The following is a 17,881-nucleotide window of genomic DNA, read 5'->3' on the forward strand; positions in this document are numbered from 1 at the left end:
CTTTGCCACACACAGGAATTCACTGTGCCCTCAATATTGTTCCAGAGCGGGATTGGGCCCTGGATCTCCAGGGGACGTGTTCAGCATCAGATGGGATACTCCTCTACATACGCATTTCCACCAATCCCTCTCATCCAGAGTGTGATACTCAAAATAAAACAGGACAGAGCCAAAGTAAAACTGCTAGCGCCACGGTGGCTCAGACAGACTTGGTATCCAACTCTTCCACACGTGGCCAGAGTTTCCCTCATCGCTTCCCTCCTGTTCCGTCATTGCTCAAGCAACAGAATGAGTGGGAAGATTCGGCACCCTGTCATCGAGTATCTTAACCTACATGCATGGCTTCTTGCTGGTTAACCATGACAGAGATCCTGTGTCCTCCAGAAGTTCAAATGATCCTCACAAACAGTCATAGACCTGCAATGAGGGGGAAAAAAATCTCAAAAATGGCAACGGTTCACTAGCTGGTGCTCGTCTCAATGCTGCACTCCCATGCAGATGGCAATCCCACTTATACTCACCTACCTACTACACCTTCACAACTCCGGTCTATCCCTCAGCTCTATCAAGGTCCACCTCGCAGCCATATCTGTATTCCACCCACCTATACAGGACCATCACAGAAGCAGGCTGTGGCCAAGAGACTTACTTGCCAGCTGCCAAACTAGCCTGCCTGCCTGCAGAGCTTAAAACATTCCAGCCAGCCTGCTTGCTGGGGCATGTGCTTCATGAATAACTGAGCCCAGGAGAGGGGGCATGATTCGTCTTAGCTGCCTGTTATTCCAACAAGCAGATCCATTGGCTGGTTTCTGCCAGAAACCAGGCAATGGGAATGTGCTGGGGGCAAGGTGGCTCCAAAAATCCCCCCCCCCATTTCAAAACAGCCACATTTCTGCCAAGCGTGCGGGGCTGTGGGGGAGCCTGCCTGGGGCTCCCCACTGCCTCTGTGGGCCAGATCCTGTGGCTTGGAGGGCCAGATCTGGCCCGCGAGCAGTATTTTGCCCAGGTCTGGTCTATCCTGTCTATTTAGAATGTAAGCTGTTCAGGTCAGGAACAGTTTGTACAATGCCTGATGGTTGGTGTTGGCAGCTGGAATACAAGTAATAATTATCCTTCATATGAGATATTAAAATATTTTAATTAGTGTTAATTTGTAGTGGTAACAGTGGCTTGTAAAGGAAAAAATAATTAAGCTTCTCTTCTGGGTTTGAAAAAGGTTATAACATCTTTTTTAGCTTTTAAAACAGAAAAACATTTAAGTGAAGTATATGAAGCTAAATATGTGAAAGCTTTGCTTCGAAATGCTTTAATAGTTAATTGAAAAAAATCCCATTGACTGTGATTTTATGGTAAATGTAAGAGCGTGACAGCTCATATAAGCATGATTGATGCATTTCTTTATTGATGTCTCAGCTAACTGAATAATAAGAGCATTTTTAGCCTGTGCATTATAACTTCATGTTTTTTGTTTTTCCCCCCTTCCCCTCAGTGAACTATGCATCAGGATGCAGTATTGCTAAGTTTCCAGAAGATGGCATTGTAATTTCACACACTTTTAAGGACCAAGGTATCCAGTTGCATTTCCTTATTTTTTTATTTTTTTATTAATGGTTTCTAGATAGATACACGGATAAACATTGATAATTAAATGCAAAAGTTACCAAAAATATACATAGCAAATCAGTAGATATTCTGCTTATTTTGGTATAGCATTCTTACAGAAGCAATTCATGCAGTATTGTTATAACCAGGTTCAGGCATGCTTTTGATACAACACGGTATATGGAGCAAATATACGCAAATATTTATTGTAATAACTACTCTCACTGTGTATCTGTATTTACAGTTACAGATGCAGCAGAAATTGTGTGCGCATCTGGGTAATTATCAGTCTCCTTTCTGAGCATGGTTTTGTGCTGTTTTAGTTCACACTGTTGCTTGTACACTTCAGTTAGAGATAGCTGAAGTCTAAATGTCTTCAAAGTCACACTTGATACTGTCGGATTTGCTATATTGTAGGCTTTTCTTTTCCAAGCTTGTCAGGGCTGATTCCGTCTCTGACACTGCGAGTGCAGAAGATGGAGGCCCACAAGAAACTTTGAATACCTTGCCCCATAGGCTCTGCTTACAAAAACTCCCCATCACAGATGCACTGGCTCGGGGGGGAGGAGGGGGAGCTGCCACCACCAAGTGATTTACTCTAAAAAGAAAACATGGGGGAATACTTGAATTCCTCTCACGGGGTACCCTAACCTCTTTTGCCTCAAAAGAGCTTGAAAAAAAAAGAGAAAAACAAGCTACCATCTCTGGTGGCTAACAGTTCAGTCTAGGCATGCAAACACACACACCCTGTTACTTTCCAGGACACAAGAATCAAATCATCACCTTAAAAAAGTGATTTTATTAACAAAACGAGAGATACTTAATAAAGTATATTTGATTGCTAGGTGTTACTGAGCAACTAAGTAAAACAAATTAAAACACAGAGAAAATCTCTGGGAACAACTCTTACATAGTGAGTGGGGGAGGGAAGGCATAGATTCACACAGAGACGTTCAAACCAAACAACCAAAATAAAGAAAAAATACCCTGATCATGACTAGATACACTTTTCCCTGTACTCATGATCCAAGTTGATTCATATTTCCAGGTCCGGTTTACTCCCATGTCCAATATTTCGGGTAGGCATGATAATTCTGGTCCCTGCATCTGTTCTCTCCAGTCCTTACTTAGAATAACACAAAGAAAAGAGCAAACCAGGTAGCTATATCCAATTCAAATTTCAGCACTGTTATCCCTATTGGTTCTTCTGGCCCCTTGCCAACACCTTTGCTATCTACCTGAGTTTAACTCCTTAATCACTGGGTGCTGGGCAGCACGCCTCCTATCTATCACAAAGCCATAAGCAGGTGATGCATTTGTTTTACATCTATAGCTGTTTTGAAAAAGTATCAGATTTTGTTGTTATCAGTTTTCTTTGAGTACTCATGAAAAATGAGATTCTAAGGACTGAAGAAGGAAAAACATATTACCTATCTTTAAAAGCAGGAATTAAGAGCTAAGGCAGGGGTGGGCAATAATTTTGGAAGGGGGGCCACTTCCAAATTTTGGAAGTGGCCGTGGGCCGTGAATGGAAGGGGCAGAGCCTCAAGTGGAAGGGGTGGGGCTGAGAACCACCCTGCCAGGAGCTTTGCTTGGCCTGGGGTCCCTGCCCCCTGGCTTCTGGCCAATGGAAGGGACCTGGAGCAGAGGGGAGGGTGCTGGGGGCAAGCCTCCTTCCAGAGTTGTCTGGGGAGGAGGCTTAGAATTCCCATAACGTGACTGATAGCTCCTGGCCCCTCTGCTAACCTGTTGCCTGGCAACTGCCCAGCAGGCACAAGCTCTTTGAATAGAAGCAGTTGAAAGGGCTCAAGCCTCCTGGGCAGTTCCCAGGCAACCGGCCAGTGTGACTGAGAGCTGAGAGCTCTCTCAATTGCTTCTGTTTAAAGGGCTTGTGCCTGCCCGGTGGCTGCCAGACAACACAGCCACCCAGCAAGCACGAGCCCTTTAAATAGAAGCAGTTGAAAGGGCTCGCACATCTCTGGCTCCCAGGCAACGCGCTAGGGCAAGGACCAGCAATCTTTCAGAGGTGGTGCTTAGATTTGACTTACTCCACTCTATGTATGAGTCTGAGTGCCTGTGATACTTTTAAAGGCAATAATAGTCCTACTTACAGCAGCTTCATTAATAAATACATTAAGATGCAGATCTTTCTTTTTAGTGCAGGGGTCAGCAACCTTTCAGAAGTGGCGTACTGAGATTTGACTTATTCATGGATCTGTGTGCTGGGGGAAGGAGGGGAGACAAGGGCAGGCTGGGTATGGTGACCTTATTTTCTGAACAAGCTGCAGCTAGTGGAAACGGTTTAATTTAAATTATGAAACAGATAAAGCATTTTAACTTTCTCATATTAGTTTATCAAACTTCATTTTACATAAAGTAAAATATTATGTCCAACACAACAGGTTTCCATGTTTTATTTATGGCAGGGGCGAGGAACCCTTTTTGGGTCGGGGGTCACAGAAAAATCAGTTGGGGACCACACAAGTGAGAAGCAAAAAAACTTCTCTAACAACCCCCAACACTCACTGATGTGGCCCCAACTGAGACACCTCATTCCTTTGGTGCCCCAGCCTCACGGGGTGATGGGAAGGGAAGGGAAGGGGGAGACTGAAGTTCAGGGCTTCCCAAAGAGCAGATTTATTTTTCTGGGGTTCTGGAGTTAGTGGATTTTATGGACCTCCGTAGGCTCTGGGGTAGGGACAAAAATGAGGGTTACAGTGCGCAAGACAGGGCTGCCAGCAAGTAGGATAGGGATGGGATGCAGGATCTGGGAGGAAGGTGGGGTGCAGAAGCAGGCTGGGAGTCGGGTTTCTGGCCAGGTGAAGGGAGCAGGAACAAGAGAGGGTATAGTGTGTGGCCAGGAGAGAGAGGGTTCAGGAGCAACATGGATGAAGGAGCAGAGTGAGGTGTACAGCCAGGAGAGAGGGTTCAGGAACAAGGGAGGGTGTTGGAGCAAGCTAGGGGTGCTGGATCTTGGTGGGGGGAAAGAATTGAGGGGATTGGGGTGGTGGGGTCTGGGCATGAGGGGGGACCTTACCTAGCTTCTTTCCCCTTGCAGCAATAGCTGCAGACATGAGATCTGAGGCTGGAGGCACCATGGCCACATCGTCTGGAACCAGCCCTGGAGGCGCCGCTGCCACGAGCATGCAGTCCAGGGCTGGCACTACAGCCACATGGGCTGTGGCAGTAGCACCTCCAGGGCCTCCAGAGCCAGCCCCAAACTGCACGGCCATAGCAGTGGCGCCTCCAGGGCTGGCCCCGGACCATGTAGCCACAGCACCTTCAGTCCCTGCTAAGGAGCCTCAGCTCCAGCACTGCCTCTTCCCACCACAGCCTAACCTGCAGCAGGAGGAGGGAGTGCTCTCTAACAGCTGCCTGGGGAAGGAGGGGCGGGATTGAACTCTCTCCCTTGTGCTGCTGAAAATCGGCACACATGCCATAAGTTGCTGACCGCTGCGCTGGGGGTGGGACTTGGAACTGCCTTGCAGGCCAGATCAAAGCCCTAAGTAGGCTGGATCCAGCCCGCTGAGCGGCTTTTGCCCACCCCTTTGTTAAGGAATTATAGACCAGACAACTTAATTTCAATACTTGGAAAGAGATTCAATTTGGGTGTGTCTAGAGTACAGGATTTTGTCGACAAAACTATACTTGTGTCTACACTGCCGCCATGTTCTGTTGACAGTAAGTCGACAGAATGTGGCAGTTTTGTCGACGGCGGTAAATCTCGTTTTACGAGGAATAATGCGTTTGTCAACAGAATTCTGTCGACAAAAGGTAAGTGTGGATGCAGGGAAGAATTTGTCAAAAATAAAGGCCTCCAGGAAGAAGCCCTGGTGGACACTCCTGCCACAGCTTTCAACTCTATTGTTCCTGCCTGCAGCCATCTTTAAAAGGCATAGGCACCCAGGATTAGCATTCTGGCAGCAAGCCAGCTCCAGCCAGGACATTGACTGCGCAGCTCTTCCTGGTAGGGCCACTTGGAGCCATGTCCCAGGGACAAGCCCCCCAAGACCCCTCTGGCCCTTCCAGGGACACATCCCTGCTGGAAGCCAGGGGCACTAAAGGCCGGGCACCCTTCTAGTCTGGGCCCAAGATAAAAGCCCTCCTTGAGCTCTGGTCTGAGGAGGAGTCTCTTCAGGCCCCACAGTCCAGGCAGAGGAACGCTGACATTTACGCCAGAATGGCTGATGACCTTGCAAGGAAAGGCCACCATCCCTGCACCTTAGACCAGGTCAGAGCGAAGGTGAAGGAGCTGAGGCAGGGGTATGTTAGGGCCCGTGAGCGCAACTCCCACTCTGGGGAACCTTTTTATTTATCATTTTGTTGCTCTTTTTACAGAGAGGGAATGTCTTACTTTGAGACTACTGTATTCTTGCTTCTAATTACATTAACGTTATTCAACTTCTAATAATATTTAAACATGGTAGTTATACATGTGGATGTTAAGCAGAATGTGTTGTAATTGTCAGTGTTTAAACACCCTTACAAGAAATTAATTGAATAACATCATTTTAAACTCTTTAAAAAAATTCATTCTTTCCAATGGGGGAAAAAACTTGTATAGAAAACCTTACTTGTCTGCTATTTTAAAACTTGAGATGCTAGGTAAATTGTAGGTGAAATTTTAGGATTTTTCAATACCGAGTATTAAAGCCAGCTAAAGGCTTGAGTCTTGATTCTGCAACTGCACTAAAGAAAATTAAAAACTCATGGCAGTGTTAGAAAAGTAGGTCCTTGGAGTAGTTTTATTATTCTGTTGCCAAATATCTTTAGAAATTTTCTCATTAATCTAATCTCAAATTAAGAGCCAGATTAATTCATTTCTTGAATATTTATTATTTATAGCTTCTAAAGTGCTGGGAGTTTGTGTGGGGGTGAGAGATGTTAAAATTTGCATATGGCTTTTTGTAAAATTTTAAATTCTTTCTCCCTCTGTTGTTTTAGGTCTTGAAGTTTTAAAGCAGGAGACTGCTATAGTTGAAAATGTCCCCATTTTGGGACTCTACCAAATTCCTTCTGAAGGTGGAGGAAGAATAGTTCTGTACGGAGATTCTAACTGCTTAGATGATAGCCACCGGCAAAAAGGTATATGATCTCTGATATTCAGAACGAATTGCTTTGATATACTGACACCAGTGCTTAGATGGTTTACAGCTCCCATCAGCAAAATGAATGCTTGCTACGAAAAAAATCTAAATGCCTCTAACAGTTGGAATAATCTGATCACTCATAGCTGGATTGAATATGCTCTGTCTATGTATCCAGTTATGAATAGGACAGTGACTATGTAAAATGACTTTATGATACCCAGCAGATCTGATCCTTATATTTATACAGATTCCTGTCTGTTTCTAATAGAACATAGCATTACTTTGAGATATGAGGGTGGATTTCCAGGATTAGCGGTTTAAAAAAAACAAACAAACTTCTTTTTACTTGTAAATTGAGGGCAAATTTGATTTTGGAGTAATGTAGGCACAATATTGGACTTCATGAGTCTATTTTTATAGTGTTATTTTAAAATGTGTTTTTCATTACTGTTTATCATCAGTAAGTCTAGCATTATGTAAGGATTTATTGGTCTTTATCCCCCCTAAAACATATTACAATGGGAATTTATAATACAACTTAACTTCCCAGGTATGCTGTCCTAATTTGCTCTGTATCTCACACAGAGCAACCAATGGTACCTGTGAGAAATCAAATATAGCTTCTTGCTGTATCGTTAACTATTTAAATTGATAGGTAACAGAATCATAGAGGGGCAAAAGACCAATCAGGGGCAAAAGATCACACAGTCTATTTCTCTGCAAACCATGATTCTTCCTTATGGTTCATTATCAAGTGCTTTGTCTAGTCTAAGATTTTTAAATTCCAAAACAGTTGTTTTTCTGCCATTTCCCTTGTGAGACTAATGCTAGGTCTACACTTGGGACTAAGTTCGAATTAAGATATGCAACTCCAGCTACGTTGAGTAGCTGGAGTTGATGTACCTTGATTCAAACTTTGCCGCCCTCTCCACAGCAGGTCAACTTCCCTTACTCTTCATGAGGGGTAGGAGTACTGGCACCAACGAGGGCACCCTCAGCATTTGAATTCTAAGATCCCTCACATGAGTGATTATAAAAAAAAAGAGAGTAGTCCTGTAGCACCTTAGGCTATGTCTACACTGCAGCACTATTTTGGGATACCAGAGTATCCCGAAATAGCTATCCTATGTCATAACAGCAAGCCCGTTATTTCAGTCTCACTATTCCGATGTCCCTAGAAACCTCATTCTACGAGGAATAAGTGACATTTCGGAATAGTGTTTTATTTCAAAATAAGCTATTTCGAAATAGCATCCCCCCCAAAAAAAGAGTAGTCCTGTAGCACCTTATAGACTAACAAATTATATATTTTTGTTAATCTCTAAGGGTGCTTCTACACACTGCACCAGAACTCGAAATAAGATACGCAGTTTGAGCTACGAATTGATAGTGGATGACATTTGCCACAAATCGCAGAAAACATCTGTACCTCTTGAATACTGCGAGACTTAGATAGACTTGAATGATAATAGCTAATTTAGGGTATGTCTACACTACCACCCTAGTTCGAACTAGGGGGGTAATGTATGCATACGGAATTTGCTAATGAAGCCCGGGATTTGAATTTCCCGGGCTTCATTAGCATAAAGCCGGCGCCACCATTTTTAAAAGCCGGCTAGTGCGAACCCCGTGCCGGGACTAGATAGTTCGGATTAGGCTTCCTAGTGTGCCCCCCCCCCCCCCCCCCCCAGCAGACCAGGCTTTTGTTGTGGACCCTGGGGCAGAGCAGCTGGGGCGCTGCCGGTTGGTCCCGCAGCGCCGCTCTGGGCACTACTGATTCAGCCACTGCTGGCCAGTTCTGACTTACATACAGATTCAACTTAAGAACAAACCTACAGTCCCTATCTTGTACGTAACCCGGGGACTGCCTGTATTCTACAAACTAACATTTCAGAGAGCTTCAGACCTGTGATCTTAATTTTAACTAGAGCAAGCTCTACAGCAAGATCAAAATAGCTTTAGGGACATTTGAACCAAGCACTTAGGAACAATAAAGAAATTTGTTACTCAAGTATTTCCAGATTTTTTCTGTAACCCCCTTTTCCATATTGGAATCACATTGGGATAGTACCAAGTTGAGAACCTCTGCCCTTTAGAATATCTCCCACCAAAAATATTTTGTCTATGTAAAAACAGCTAAGGCTATTTTCACATCAGGACAGTTGGTGACTTCTACATATGCACAGATGACCTGCTGTCTTGGGGAGTATCTTGCTTGAGGTATCAGAAGTTCTAAATCTTGCCGAAACCAAAGTTCCCATCCTTGATGCAGCTACTAAATTACTCCCAGCATCTAGGGGTATACGTTTTGCTAAGTTCAGACAGGAAGGCTATGTCTGTACTGCACCCTTTTTCCGCAAAAGCTTATGCAAATGAAGCGCGGAGAAGAATATCGACACGCTTCATTTGCAAAATTAATTAGAGGCCGTTTTTGCACGAGGCTTTTGCGCAAAAATGGCCCCTAATTATGCAAATGAAGCACGGCAGTATTCTACTCTGCGTTTCATTTGCATAAGCTTAGGCAGAAAAAGGGTGCAGTATAGACATAGCCAAAGTTAAAACTGAACAGGGATAATACTTGTACTGCTTGTAAAACAAAGAGGAATTGGCCAGATTTCAAAGCATTAGGTAAATTATTTCAAACTCATTAGTTAAAATTCATTAGTTAAAACTTTTTTTAATCATTTGTTTATTCTAAAGTCCAAACTGTATCATAATATATGTTATTTTTTAATGTATTTTGGTGGGTTGGGGGGCCATTGTATCCATACAGATTGCTTTTGGCTACTAGATTCTCTTCTTCAGTACACTTCCTATGGTGTGATGCCACCAAGTCTCAGTCATTCTGAAAGCAGACAACGACCTCCAACAGGAGCAGGATACTTTCTTCCAGAGAGGATGGAAGGTGAGTGTGTTGTATACTTAGTGTTAGTTTAATTCTGTTATACACTGAACATTCAGTGTTAAGAACACAAGAATAGTCGGGGAGTCCCTCCTTTTTTCTGCTGTATTTACATATTTAAAGACTTCAGCTATTATGAAAAACACAAAGCAGTAATTTTTAATATACAGTTTTTGTTATCCATATCACTGTATGCAAATAGCATTTGGAGTAGTAACTGTCACATTTATATGTCTGTCTATCTAGATATAGATAGATATTTTAGAGTTCATCTGTCTATGTGTCCGAGAGTCCATTTGTTCAAGAACTCCTAAATGGTAAGACGTAGGGCCACCAAATTTTGTATGCAGCTTCTTCTTCTCATAACTTAAAGCAAGGTCAGGGTTTGGTTGTGCCAGGAGAACCAGAGGGGTTTTTCTCTGCACCCAGAACAGGCACAGCATTCTATAACATGCAAAGGAAAGGGGCTGCTTTCAGAGGGACATGATATGAGAGTTGCCACTAGGGCATCGAGCCCGCAGGGGAGCTCTGTCCTGCAGAGTGGCCACTGGGGGCAGCTGTACCCACAAGGGAGTGGCCAAAGGGGCTGCTGGGGCTCCACCATCTTCCCTCCCAGCACACGGGTAAATAGCCCCTCTGCCCCAAGCCTTCCCCCCCGCAGCCCTTGGCGGCAGCGTTGAAGCTGGGGGGAGAGAACAGGCCCCTGACAGCTGGGGGCTGGTCTGAGTGGAGAGAAACAGGCCCCAGGTAGTCTTGAGGGTGGCCAGGGTGGGAAAGAACAAGCCCCTAGCCACCAGCCTTCTGGTCCCCATATCTGAAAGGCTCTGCCCTGAAAGATCTGGGCAACACCGGGTAAGTCTGCTAGTTCCTAATATAGGCTTTTCCTTTAAGTTCAAATACCAATTCATAGATACCGAGTGTATTTGAAACACTCAGTTTTATCTAATATGCTTGATTTAAAACTTGCCTATCAATTGATTGTACATTCATAATTCTGTTTTATGAGTTTCTGTTTAATTTATAAGAATGAGGTTTAGCCCTAAGGCATTTTATATAAGAAACTCCTTTTCTTAATCATAGTGCTGTTTGATGATACAAATATTTTAAAATCTTGCACAAATATTAATTTTATCCTTGTAGTTTCTCAGGTGTAAACTTTGTATAATATGAAATTACAGGTAACCATCTTCATCGGTATTCAAAAGTGCTGGAGGCTCACTTGGGAGACCCAAAGCCCCGTTCTCTTCCAGCTTGTCCTCACTTGTCCTGGGCCAAACCTCAGCCTTTGAATGAAACTGCACCCAGGTTGTTATTTATTCTTTTAAATGTTTTAATAAGAAATTTTTAGTATTTAATTTGATCAAAGTGTCATTTGATCAAAGAGTCATGGTATTTTTTCTATTTTTTGAGGGCATGACTGAAACTTCACTTCTGCTACACATTTTAGCTAACTTATCATTAATACTATAATTTATAAAACTTTGGGATTTAAAGATTTTTCCACAAATGCACATTATCTGAATACCCCCAAACTATAATTAATATGATTTTGCAAATAAGTAACAATGAAGATTCAACTTTTTTTTTCCAGAAAATATTTCCAAATCACTTTTTGGTTTACTCTACTTTTCGTTACGTCACTTATTGGTAGTTTAGAGGTGGCCAAGCCACTATATTCATTAATAGTCCACTAATGAACTTCATTCCTACAGCATTTGATTTTAATTTTTTATTCTTGTGAATCTGTGTATCCAATTTAGTGAGTTATTTGTTGATTCATATATTTTCTTTTCTATATGATTTCTTTTTATGCCAATTGTATATAATCTACTTAATATTTGAGAGAGTCTGTGTGTCTGTCCATCTGTGTGTGTATCTGTCTGCCTGTTTGTTCAAGAACTCTTCATAAATGGTAGGAGCTAGGACCACCAAATTCGGTATGCAGCTCCCTCTCATTGTAACTTAAATCAAAGTAAGGATATGCCCAAACTGGAATTGCTTTCCATAAAACCATACAGAAAAAACAGTCACCAGGCAGGTGAAAGGGGCCGGTTGGAAGTGTATCACCCCTCCTGGTCTGGGTCTGCCTTTAGGGTGGACAGGAGGCCTTGAAGCTCCACTACTCACCCCCGCACTCCATTCCCCGATTCGTACGGGGCACGTTGCTGGCCGGGTAAGTCTGTTAATTCCCTTTTGTTAGGTAGTCACAGTTTGCTGCATTCCTCACTCTGGCTATGGAATGCAGAGAGAAGGCAAACCTGAACCTGGATCTGCCTACACCCCTCCCCCAGCTGTAGCTGCTGTGGTGAGAGAAGGCTGGTGTTGTCCTTTTCCGCCGGGGTGGGCTGCATACTGAACCCCTCATCACCAGCCCCACTCATTTTCACTCACTTAAATGAGGAAAAACAAAAATTAATTGAGTTAAGGAGCCGAACAATGAGGATCTCATTTTGAGAAGTAGGGAGCCATCTGCTGGCCGAAGCTTTCAACATATCTGCTAGATATTTGCGAGAGTAAAACAAAAATTGAGTTAAGTATCCAAGCAATTGCAGGTAAATCTGGTGTTACATAATTACATTTATAACATTTCTGCAGAGTTCATTGGACTTCATGTGTAAATGCTTTTATATTCTAATTTATTCCAGCAACCTTTGGAAACATCAAAAATTATTGTCAATTGACTTGGATAAAGTGGCTTTACCTAGCTTTCGGCAGAACCGACCCCAAGTAAGACCTTTATCTCCTGGAGAAAGTGGAGCATGGGACATTCCGGGAGGTAAATATTAATTTTTCTGAGGGGCAAAGAGAGAGAGGTTCTACACATTTTCTTAGAAAGGTATAAAACACTCAGGCTGTGTCCAGACTCAGGGGTTTTTTCGGGAAAAGTAGCCTTTTTCCGAAAAAACTTCCCCTGCGTCCAGACTCAAGCCGCGTTCTTTCGAAATTAAATCGAAAGAACGCGGCTTTTCTTTCGATGGCGGTAAACCTCATTTCACGAGGAAGAACGCCTTCTTTCGAAAGTTCCTCTTTCGAAAGAAGGCGTTCTTCAATGTAAATAGGGCTTATTCGAAAGAGAGCATCCAGACTCACTGGATGCTTTCTTTCGAAAAAGCAAGCCGCTTTTTCGAAAGTTCAACGTGCAGTCTAGACGCTCTCTTTCGAAAGAGGCTCTTTCGAAACTATCTTTCGAAAGAGCCTCTTTCGAAAGAGGCTTGCAGTCTAGACATAGCCTCATAGATGTCAGGGAGTGCAGTAGTTTGCTGTATTGAAATTTAAAATTAACTTTCATATATTTGTCATTTGTTCGAAATACCCTTGAAGTGAATGTTAACAAAACTGGCTAATTGGAGACAAAGCAATACTGGCAGTTGTTTGTAATAACTTTGTGGCTTTCAGCTTAGAATCATAGAACACTAGAACTGGAAGGGACTTCAAGAGGTCATCGATAGGGTTGCCAGGTGTCTGGTATTTTCGCCTCCTGTTTGGTAAAAAATTCAAAACATCCCTGCCATGAGGCAAAAATACCAGATACCTGGCAACCCTACGACATACTTAGCAACTGGGCCCAGCCCCCTGCTTCCTCCCCGTTTCCCCCCGGGCCCTTGATGCTCCCAGACCCCCGCTTACCTGGTTCCGCAGGGAAGCTGCGTTCTGGCTTGATCAAGAAAACAAAATGGCTGCCAGCAAACAGTCTAAAGATCAAGGGGAAGCAATGCCTTCTCTGGGTCTTAGTGCTCAACCTCTCCCCTGTTCCTATCCCTATTCTGACTCTGCACGCACTGAAAGGGCCATGCTGTTTTAATACTGTTTTATTTTTATTTTTTGTGCTTAACTCTCGGAGTCCTTTTTTTTCCTCAACATCTTTGGTCTCTCTTTCCCCCCCTCCCCCAACAGAATTTTTTTTTGGGGGGGGTTGTCTGTTTTTTGGTTATACCATCTGGTAACCCTAGTCATCGAGTCCAGTCCCCTGCCCTCACAGTAGGACCCTGATAGATGTCTGTCTAGGCTGCTCTAGTATCTCCAGAGATGGAGATTCCACAACCTCCCTAGGCAACTTATTCCAGTTTTAACCACCTTGATAGTTAGGAAGTTTTTCCTGATGTCCAACCTAAACCTCCTTTGCTGCTGTTTAAGACCATAGCTTCTTGTCCTATTATCGGAGGCTGAAGAGAACAATTTTCCTCCCTCCTTCTTGTGACACCTTTTAGATACCTGAAAACCACTATCATGTCTCCTCTGTCTTCTCCTTTCCAAACTAAACAAGCCCATTTCTTTCAGTCTTCCTTCATAGTTCATGTTCTCTAGACCTTCAGTCATTCTTGTTGCGCTTCTCTGGACCTTCTCCAATTTCTCCACATCTTTCTTGAAATGTGGTGCCCAGAACTGGACACAATACTCCACTGTGCTCTAATCAGCACAGAATAGGAATTGCTGTTCATGAGTTTTATTACCTCAGTGTGTGGTGAAAAAAAAACCCTAACTCATAGAATTTAACAAATACATGTTATTTTTTAAGATTTAAAGATCTATTATAAAATTAGTTAAGTTGTCTACCATAAAATAAGGTGATTTAAATGCAACTGAATATGCTTGGGGGACTTATAAAGTTGTATGCATTTCCATAAGTTTTGTAAGTATATTCATCATTCTCATTCAGTGGTCTCATGTTATCTGATGTAATGGTAAGTCTTTTCATAGTATACAAAAAATTGGAAGAACTTTTCGTCCATAGAAATGAAACAGCAGCAAACATTTGGTGTAGTTTAAGCAAACACAGAATCTGATACTATAAAAATTCAAACTAATCTACAGTTTTATGTAATATGTTACCTGTACTATCTTGTGGAATTTCGATCTCTGGAGGTATTTAAGAGCAGGTTGGATAGACATCTGTCAGGAATGATCTAGATCAGTGTTTCCCAACCAGGGATCTGCGGAACCCTGGGGTTCCTCAGACCATTGTCAGGGGTTCCATGAGAAATCGTGGAATAAATAAATACAAAAAAATTTTCTTACGATGTAAGCTGACATTATATATATATATAACAGCTCTTTACAAATAAATTTTCTTAGACAATAATTTAGCAGTAATTGAATTGCGCTCTCCGCTGTCAACTTTTTCTGGCCAAGCAAACGTTTTCATAGGTAGAGGTTCCTCGGGATATGAAAAATTATTTTAGGGGTTCCTTCATGGGAAAAAGGTTGGGAATCACTGATCTAGATGGTGCTTGGTCCTGCTGTGAGGACAGGGGACTAGACTCTTGAGGTCCCTTCTAGTTCTAGCATTCTATGATTCTATGTTCATCTGGCATTCATCCTGTTCTGGGCAGCCACGGACAACTAGATGATGCCTCTCAAAACAGCAAAGAGACGCTTTTTAAATCAGTAAAAATAGATTAGCTTTAATCTTTGTCTACTGAAGTGCATATTGATAATGTTCCAAAGTAATAATGAGACTTTTTGTAATGAATGATCTTTGCAGGACATCGGTTATTTTGTTTGGGTGTTAACTGATGGATGTTGATAGTCTTTGCAATAGCTTTTTAAATCTTATTCTGGTATCTGTTTTGTCTCAACATTTGTGGATAGCAGCTCCCTTTAAGATAAAAAGACCTAACTGCACTGACCTGATAATTGACTCAAAAATATTTTGAGAAAGAGAAGCGGAGTGAGGAGCTATAGAGTCATTAGCAGTCTTCGGTTTGAACATAGTGTGTCACCTTCATGGAATTTTCCTCCACTGTGACATCATATGCTCTTCAAGAACCCGTTTTAAAGGACAGGCAGTCCCCGACTTACGTGGATCCGACTTACGTCGGATCCCTAGATACGAACAGGGTGAGGCAACTCCCGCACATGCGCAGCAGCATTCCCGGGGCTCGCTCACCTGGGTCCTAGGATCCTCCTCCTCCTCGGGCCGGCTCCGACTGGGGTCCCGCAGAGCTGCCGGGCAGAGGAAAAGTGCCTCCCCACGCCCGCTGCCCCCCCACCCCCCTGCCAGCAACAGGCTGCCCCCTCCCCTGAGCAACAGGCTGCCGAACAGACAAAAGCAGCCTCTCTGCCCCGCCTCCCCTCTATACATGCCGGGCTCCCGGAGCACAGCAGCGTCCCCGGGGCTCGCTCACCTGGGTCCTAGAATCCACCTCCTCCTCCTCTTCGGCCGGCTCCAACTGGCCTCTGCCTGCAGCAGCTGGCCACAGGGACAGGGATCCCGCAGAGCTGCCGGGCAGAGGAAAAGTGCCTCCCCACACCCGCTGCCCCCCCCCCCCCCGCGGCCTCGCATCCTGCACGCCTCCCCCCTCCCCCCGCCAGCAACAGGCTGCCCCCTCCCCTGAGCAACAGGCTGCCGAACAGCAGACAAAAGCAGCCTCTCCGCTCCTCCTCCCCCTATACATGCTGGGCTCCCTGAGCAAACAAAGACTCCACCAAAACAAAGTGCTGGCCTCATTGTGTTAGCAAAAAAAGGACCCTCCTCCTAGAACCCTGGGTGGTGTGTGGAAATAAAGCTATTAGCTCAAAGCATGGTGCCTAGCTGTTTGGTATTTGATGAGTTACTCCTTTAGTCCTGAGTTTGTCACAGGAACAGAAATAGATGTGAAATCTTCTGAACAGGGGAACAGACAGCAAAACAAACATTAGAGGGGAGTTAACCTTTCCCTATGCTATCCAAAACTAAAAAAAATGTTTGGCTAGAGTTTCCCCTACAATATGTACCAGTTCCGACTTACATACAAATTCAACTTAAGAACAAACCTACAGTCCCTATCTTGTACGTAACCCGGGGACTGCCTGTAGCTAGCTGTTGGTGGAGTACATACAATATCTTGCTGTTTCAGGGTTTCAGAACTAAGGGTTTAATAAAGAATCCAGCCCAAATATGTCACTGTTGATCTGTCTGTATTGGCTTGAGCTGAGTGCAAAACCAATCCTTTCACTGCATCGGGATTTGTAATTAATGTATTGTCTCAATTTTAAAATATATATCTGATGGTAAATTAATGGTTAGAGTTGGGTGTTTTTAAAAACTTTTTGTAAGAAGCAAAATGTTGCTATTTGGGAAAAATCTAAATACAAATCCAGTATAGGTCTTCATTTATCAAAACAGTCTTCAGATGAAATCTCTTATATTATCTTGCAGATTTATTGATCCTCCTCTTCTGCATTAGTTGCTCTGAATTTTCTAATCTGCTTTTCAAAAATGTAATCTGAGTGAATTGGTTTGTGCTTTAATTAAAAATAATTATTGTATGGTAGGTTCTGTAGATAAAGAATGTAAATGTGGTTTGTAAAGTATTGAAACAAATATAGTTTTTAATTGTTCTCCTTCCTCACCACTCCCTCTTACAGGTATAATGCCTGGCCGCTATAATCAGGATGTGGGGCAAACAATCCCTGTCTTTGCTTTCCTTGGTGCCATGGTGGTTCTTGCATTCTTTGTGGTGCAAATCAACAAAGCTAAGAGCAGGCCAAAGAGACGGAAACCAAGATTCAAGCGACCACAACTTATGCAACAGATTCATCCACCAAAGACGCCTTCTGTTTGACAGACCACTCTTGCCAGAGATGACCATCTCTTATTAGCTGCTTTTACTGAATAGGTGGTTGCTCCCAGTGAGGATTCATCATATATGTGATTGTAACCAGTGATTCACATTTGGTATCATCTCACAGTCTATGGCTTCTGACGAAAGGGACTAATTTAATCCTGTATATCTAAAACTGCAATTTTCAGCAGCTAAACTCACCAAAGACTTGAACACTATTTAAAAGCCTGCTCAGTCTCTAGAAGAGAGGGGAAAAGGACCCTTTTTTTTTCAACTGACCAAACTAAAATTTGTTAAAGGCTTTTTTCTATATTTATTTTTGGGGAGAGGGAGAGAAGTCACTTTAAGGATCTCTGCTGTTTGGAAGCAAAATCATTTTTTCAGATGGAATGAAATTTTGTAATACTGTATTGTGGTGAAGAGTATAAATTACATCAGACTCCTTTAACAATGTAAGAAACTGAAATTGGAGGAAAACTGATACAAATCAACAGAACATATACGTTAGTTTATTTTTATAAAGTCAACTACCATGATGTTTTGTAATTTTTGGTCATGATTTCACCATTGTTGGTGGAGAAAATTTTCAATAAATATGTTATCTATATGAAGCTGAAAAAAAATGTGCCCAGTTAATTGTTCTTTTCCATGCCAGCCTGGATAGCAGGCTTCCAAAGTAGAGAGAAATTCTGATGCCCATTTTATGTTTTTCCCTCCTACAGTCCTCCATTTTGCATATTAAT

The 17,881-nt window shown here is 43.0% G+C and overlaps 1 protein-coding gene across 1 annotated transcript in view; it reads left to right on the forward strand.

The window, feature by feature from the left end:
* Positions 1-17,749, forward strand: part of MBTPS1 (membrane bound transcription factor peptidase, site 1) — a 90,589-nt gene extending 72,840 nt beyond the window's left edge. Inside the window, exons 18-23 of the mRNA XM_075940324.1 lie at positions 1,490-1,567; positions 6,547-6,687; positions 9,466-9,597; positions 10,773-10,899; positions 12,240-12,370; positions 16,942-17,749. Coding sequence (XP_075796439.1) covers positions 1,490-1,567; positions 6,547-6,687; positions 9,466-9,597; positions 10,773-10,899; positions 12,240-12,370; positions 16,942-17,138 — 806 coding nt within the window. The 3' untranslated portion in view covers positions 17,139-17,749. The remainder of the gene's footprint in view (positions 1-1,489; positions 1,568-6,546; positions 6,688-9,465; positions 9,598-10,772; positions 10,900-12,239; positions 12,371-16,941) is intronic.
* The last annotated feature ends 132 nt before the right edge of the window (positions 17,750-17,881 follow it).

The sequence above is a fragment of the Pelodiscus sinensis genome, chromosome 12, assembly GCF_049634645.1.
Source record: "Pelodiscus sinensis isolate JC-2024 chromosome 12, ASM4963464v1, whole genome shotgun sequence".
Taxonomy (NCBI): domain Eukaryota; kingdom Metazoa; phylum Chordata; order Testudines; family Trionychidae; genus Pelodiscus; species Pelodiscus sinensis.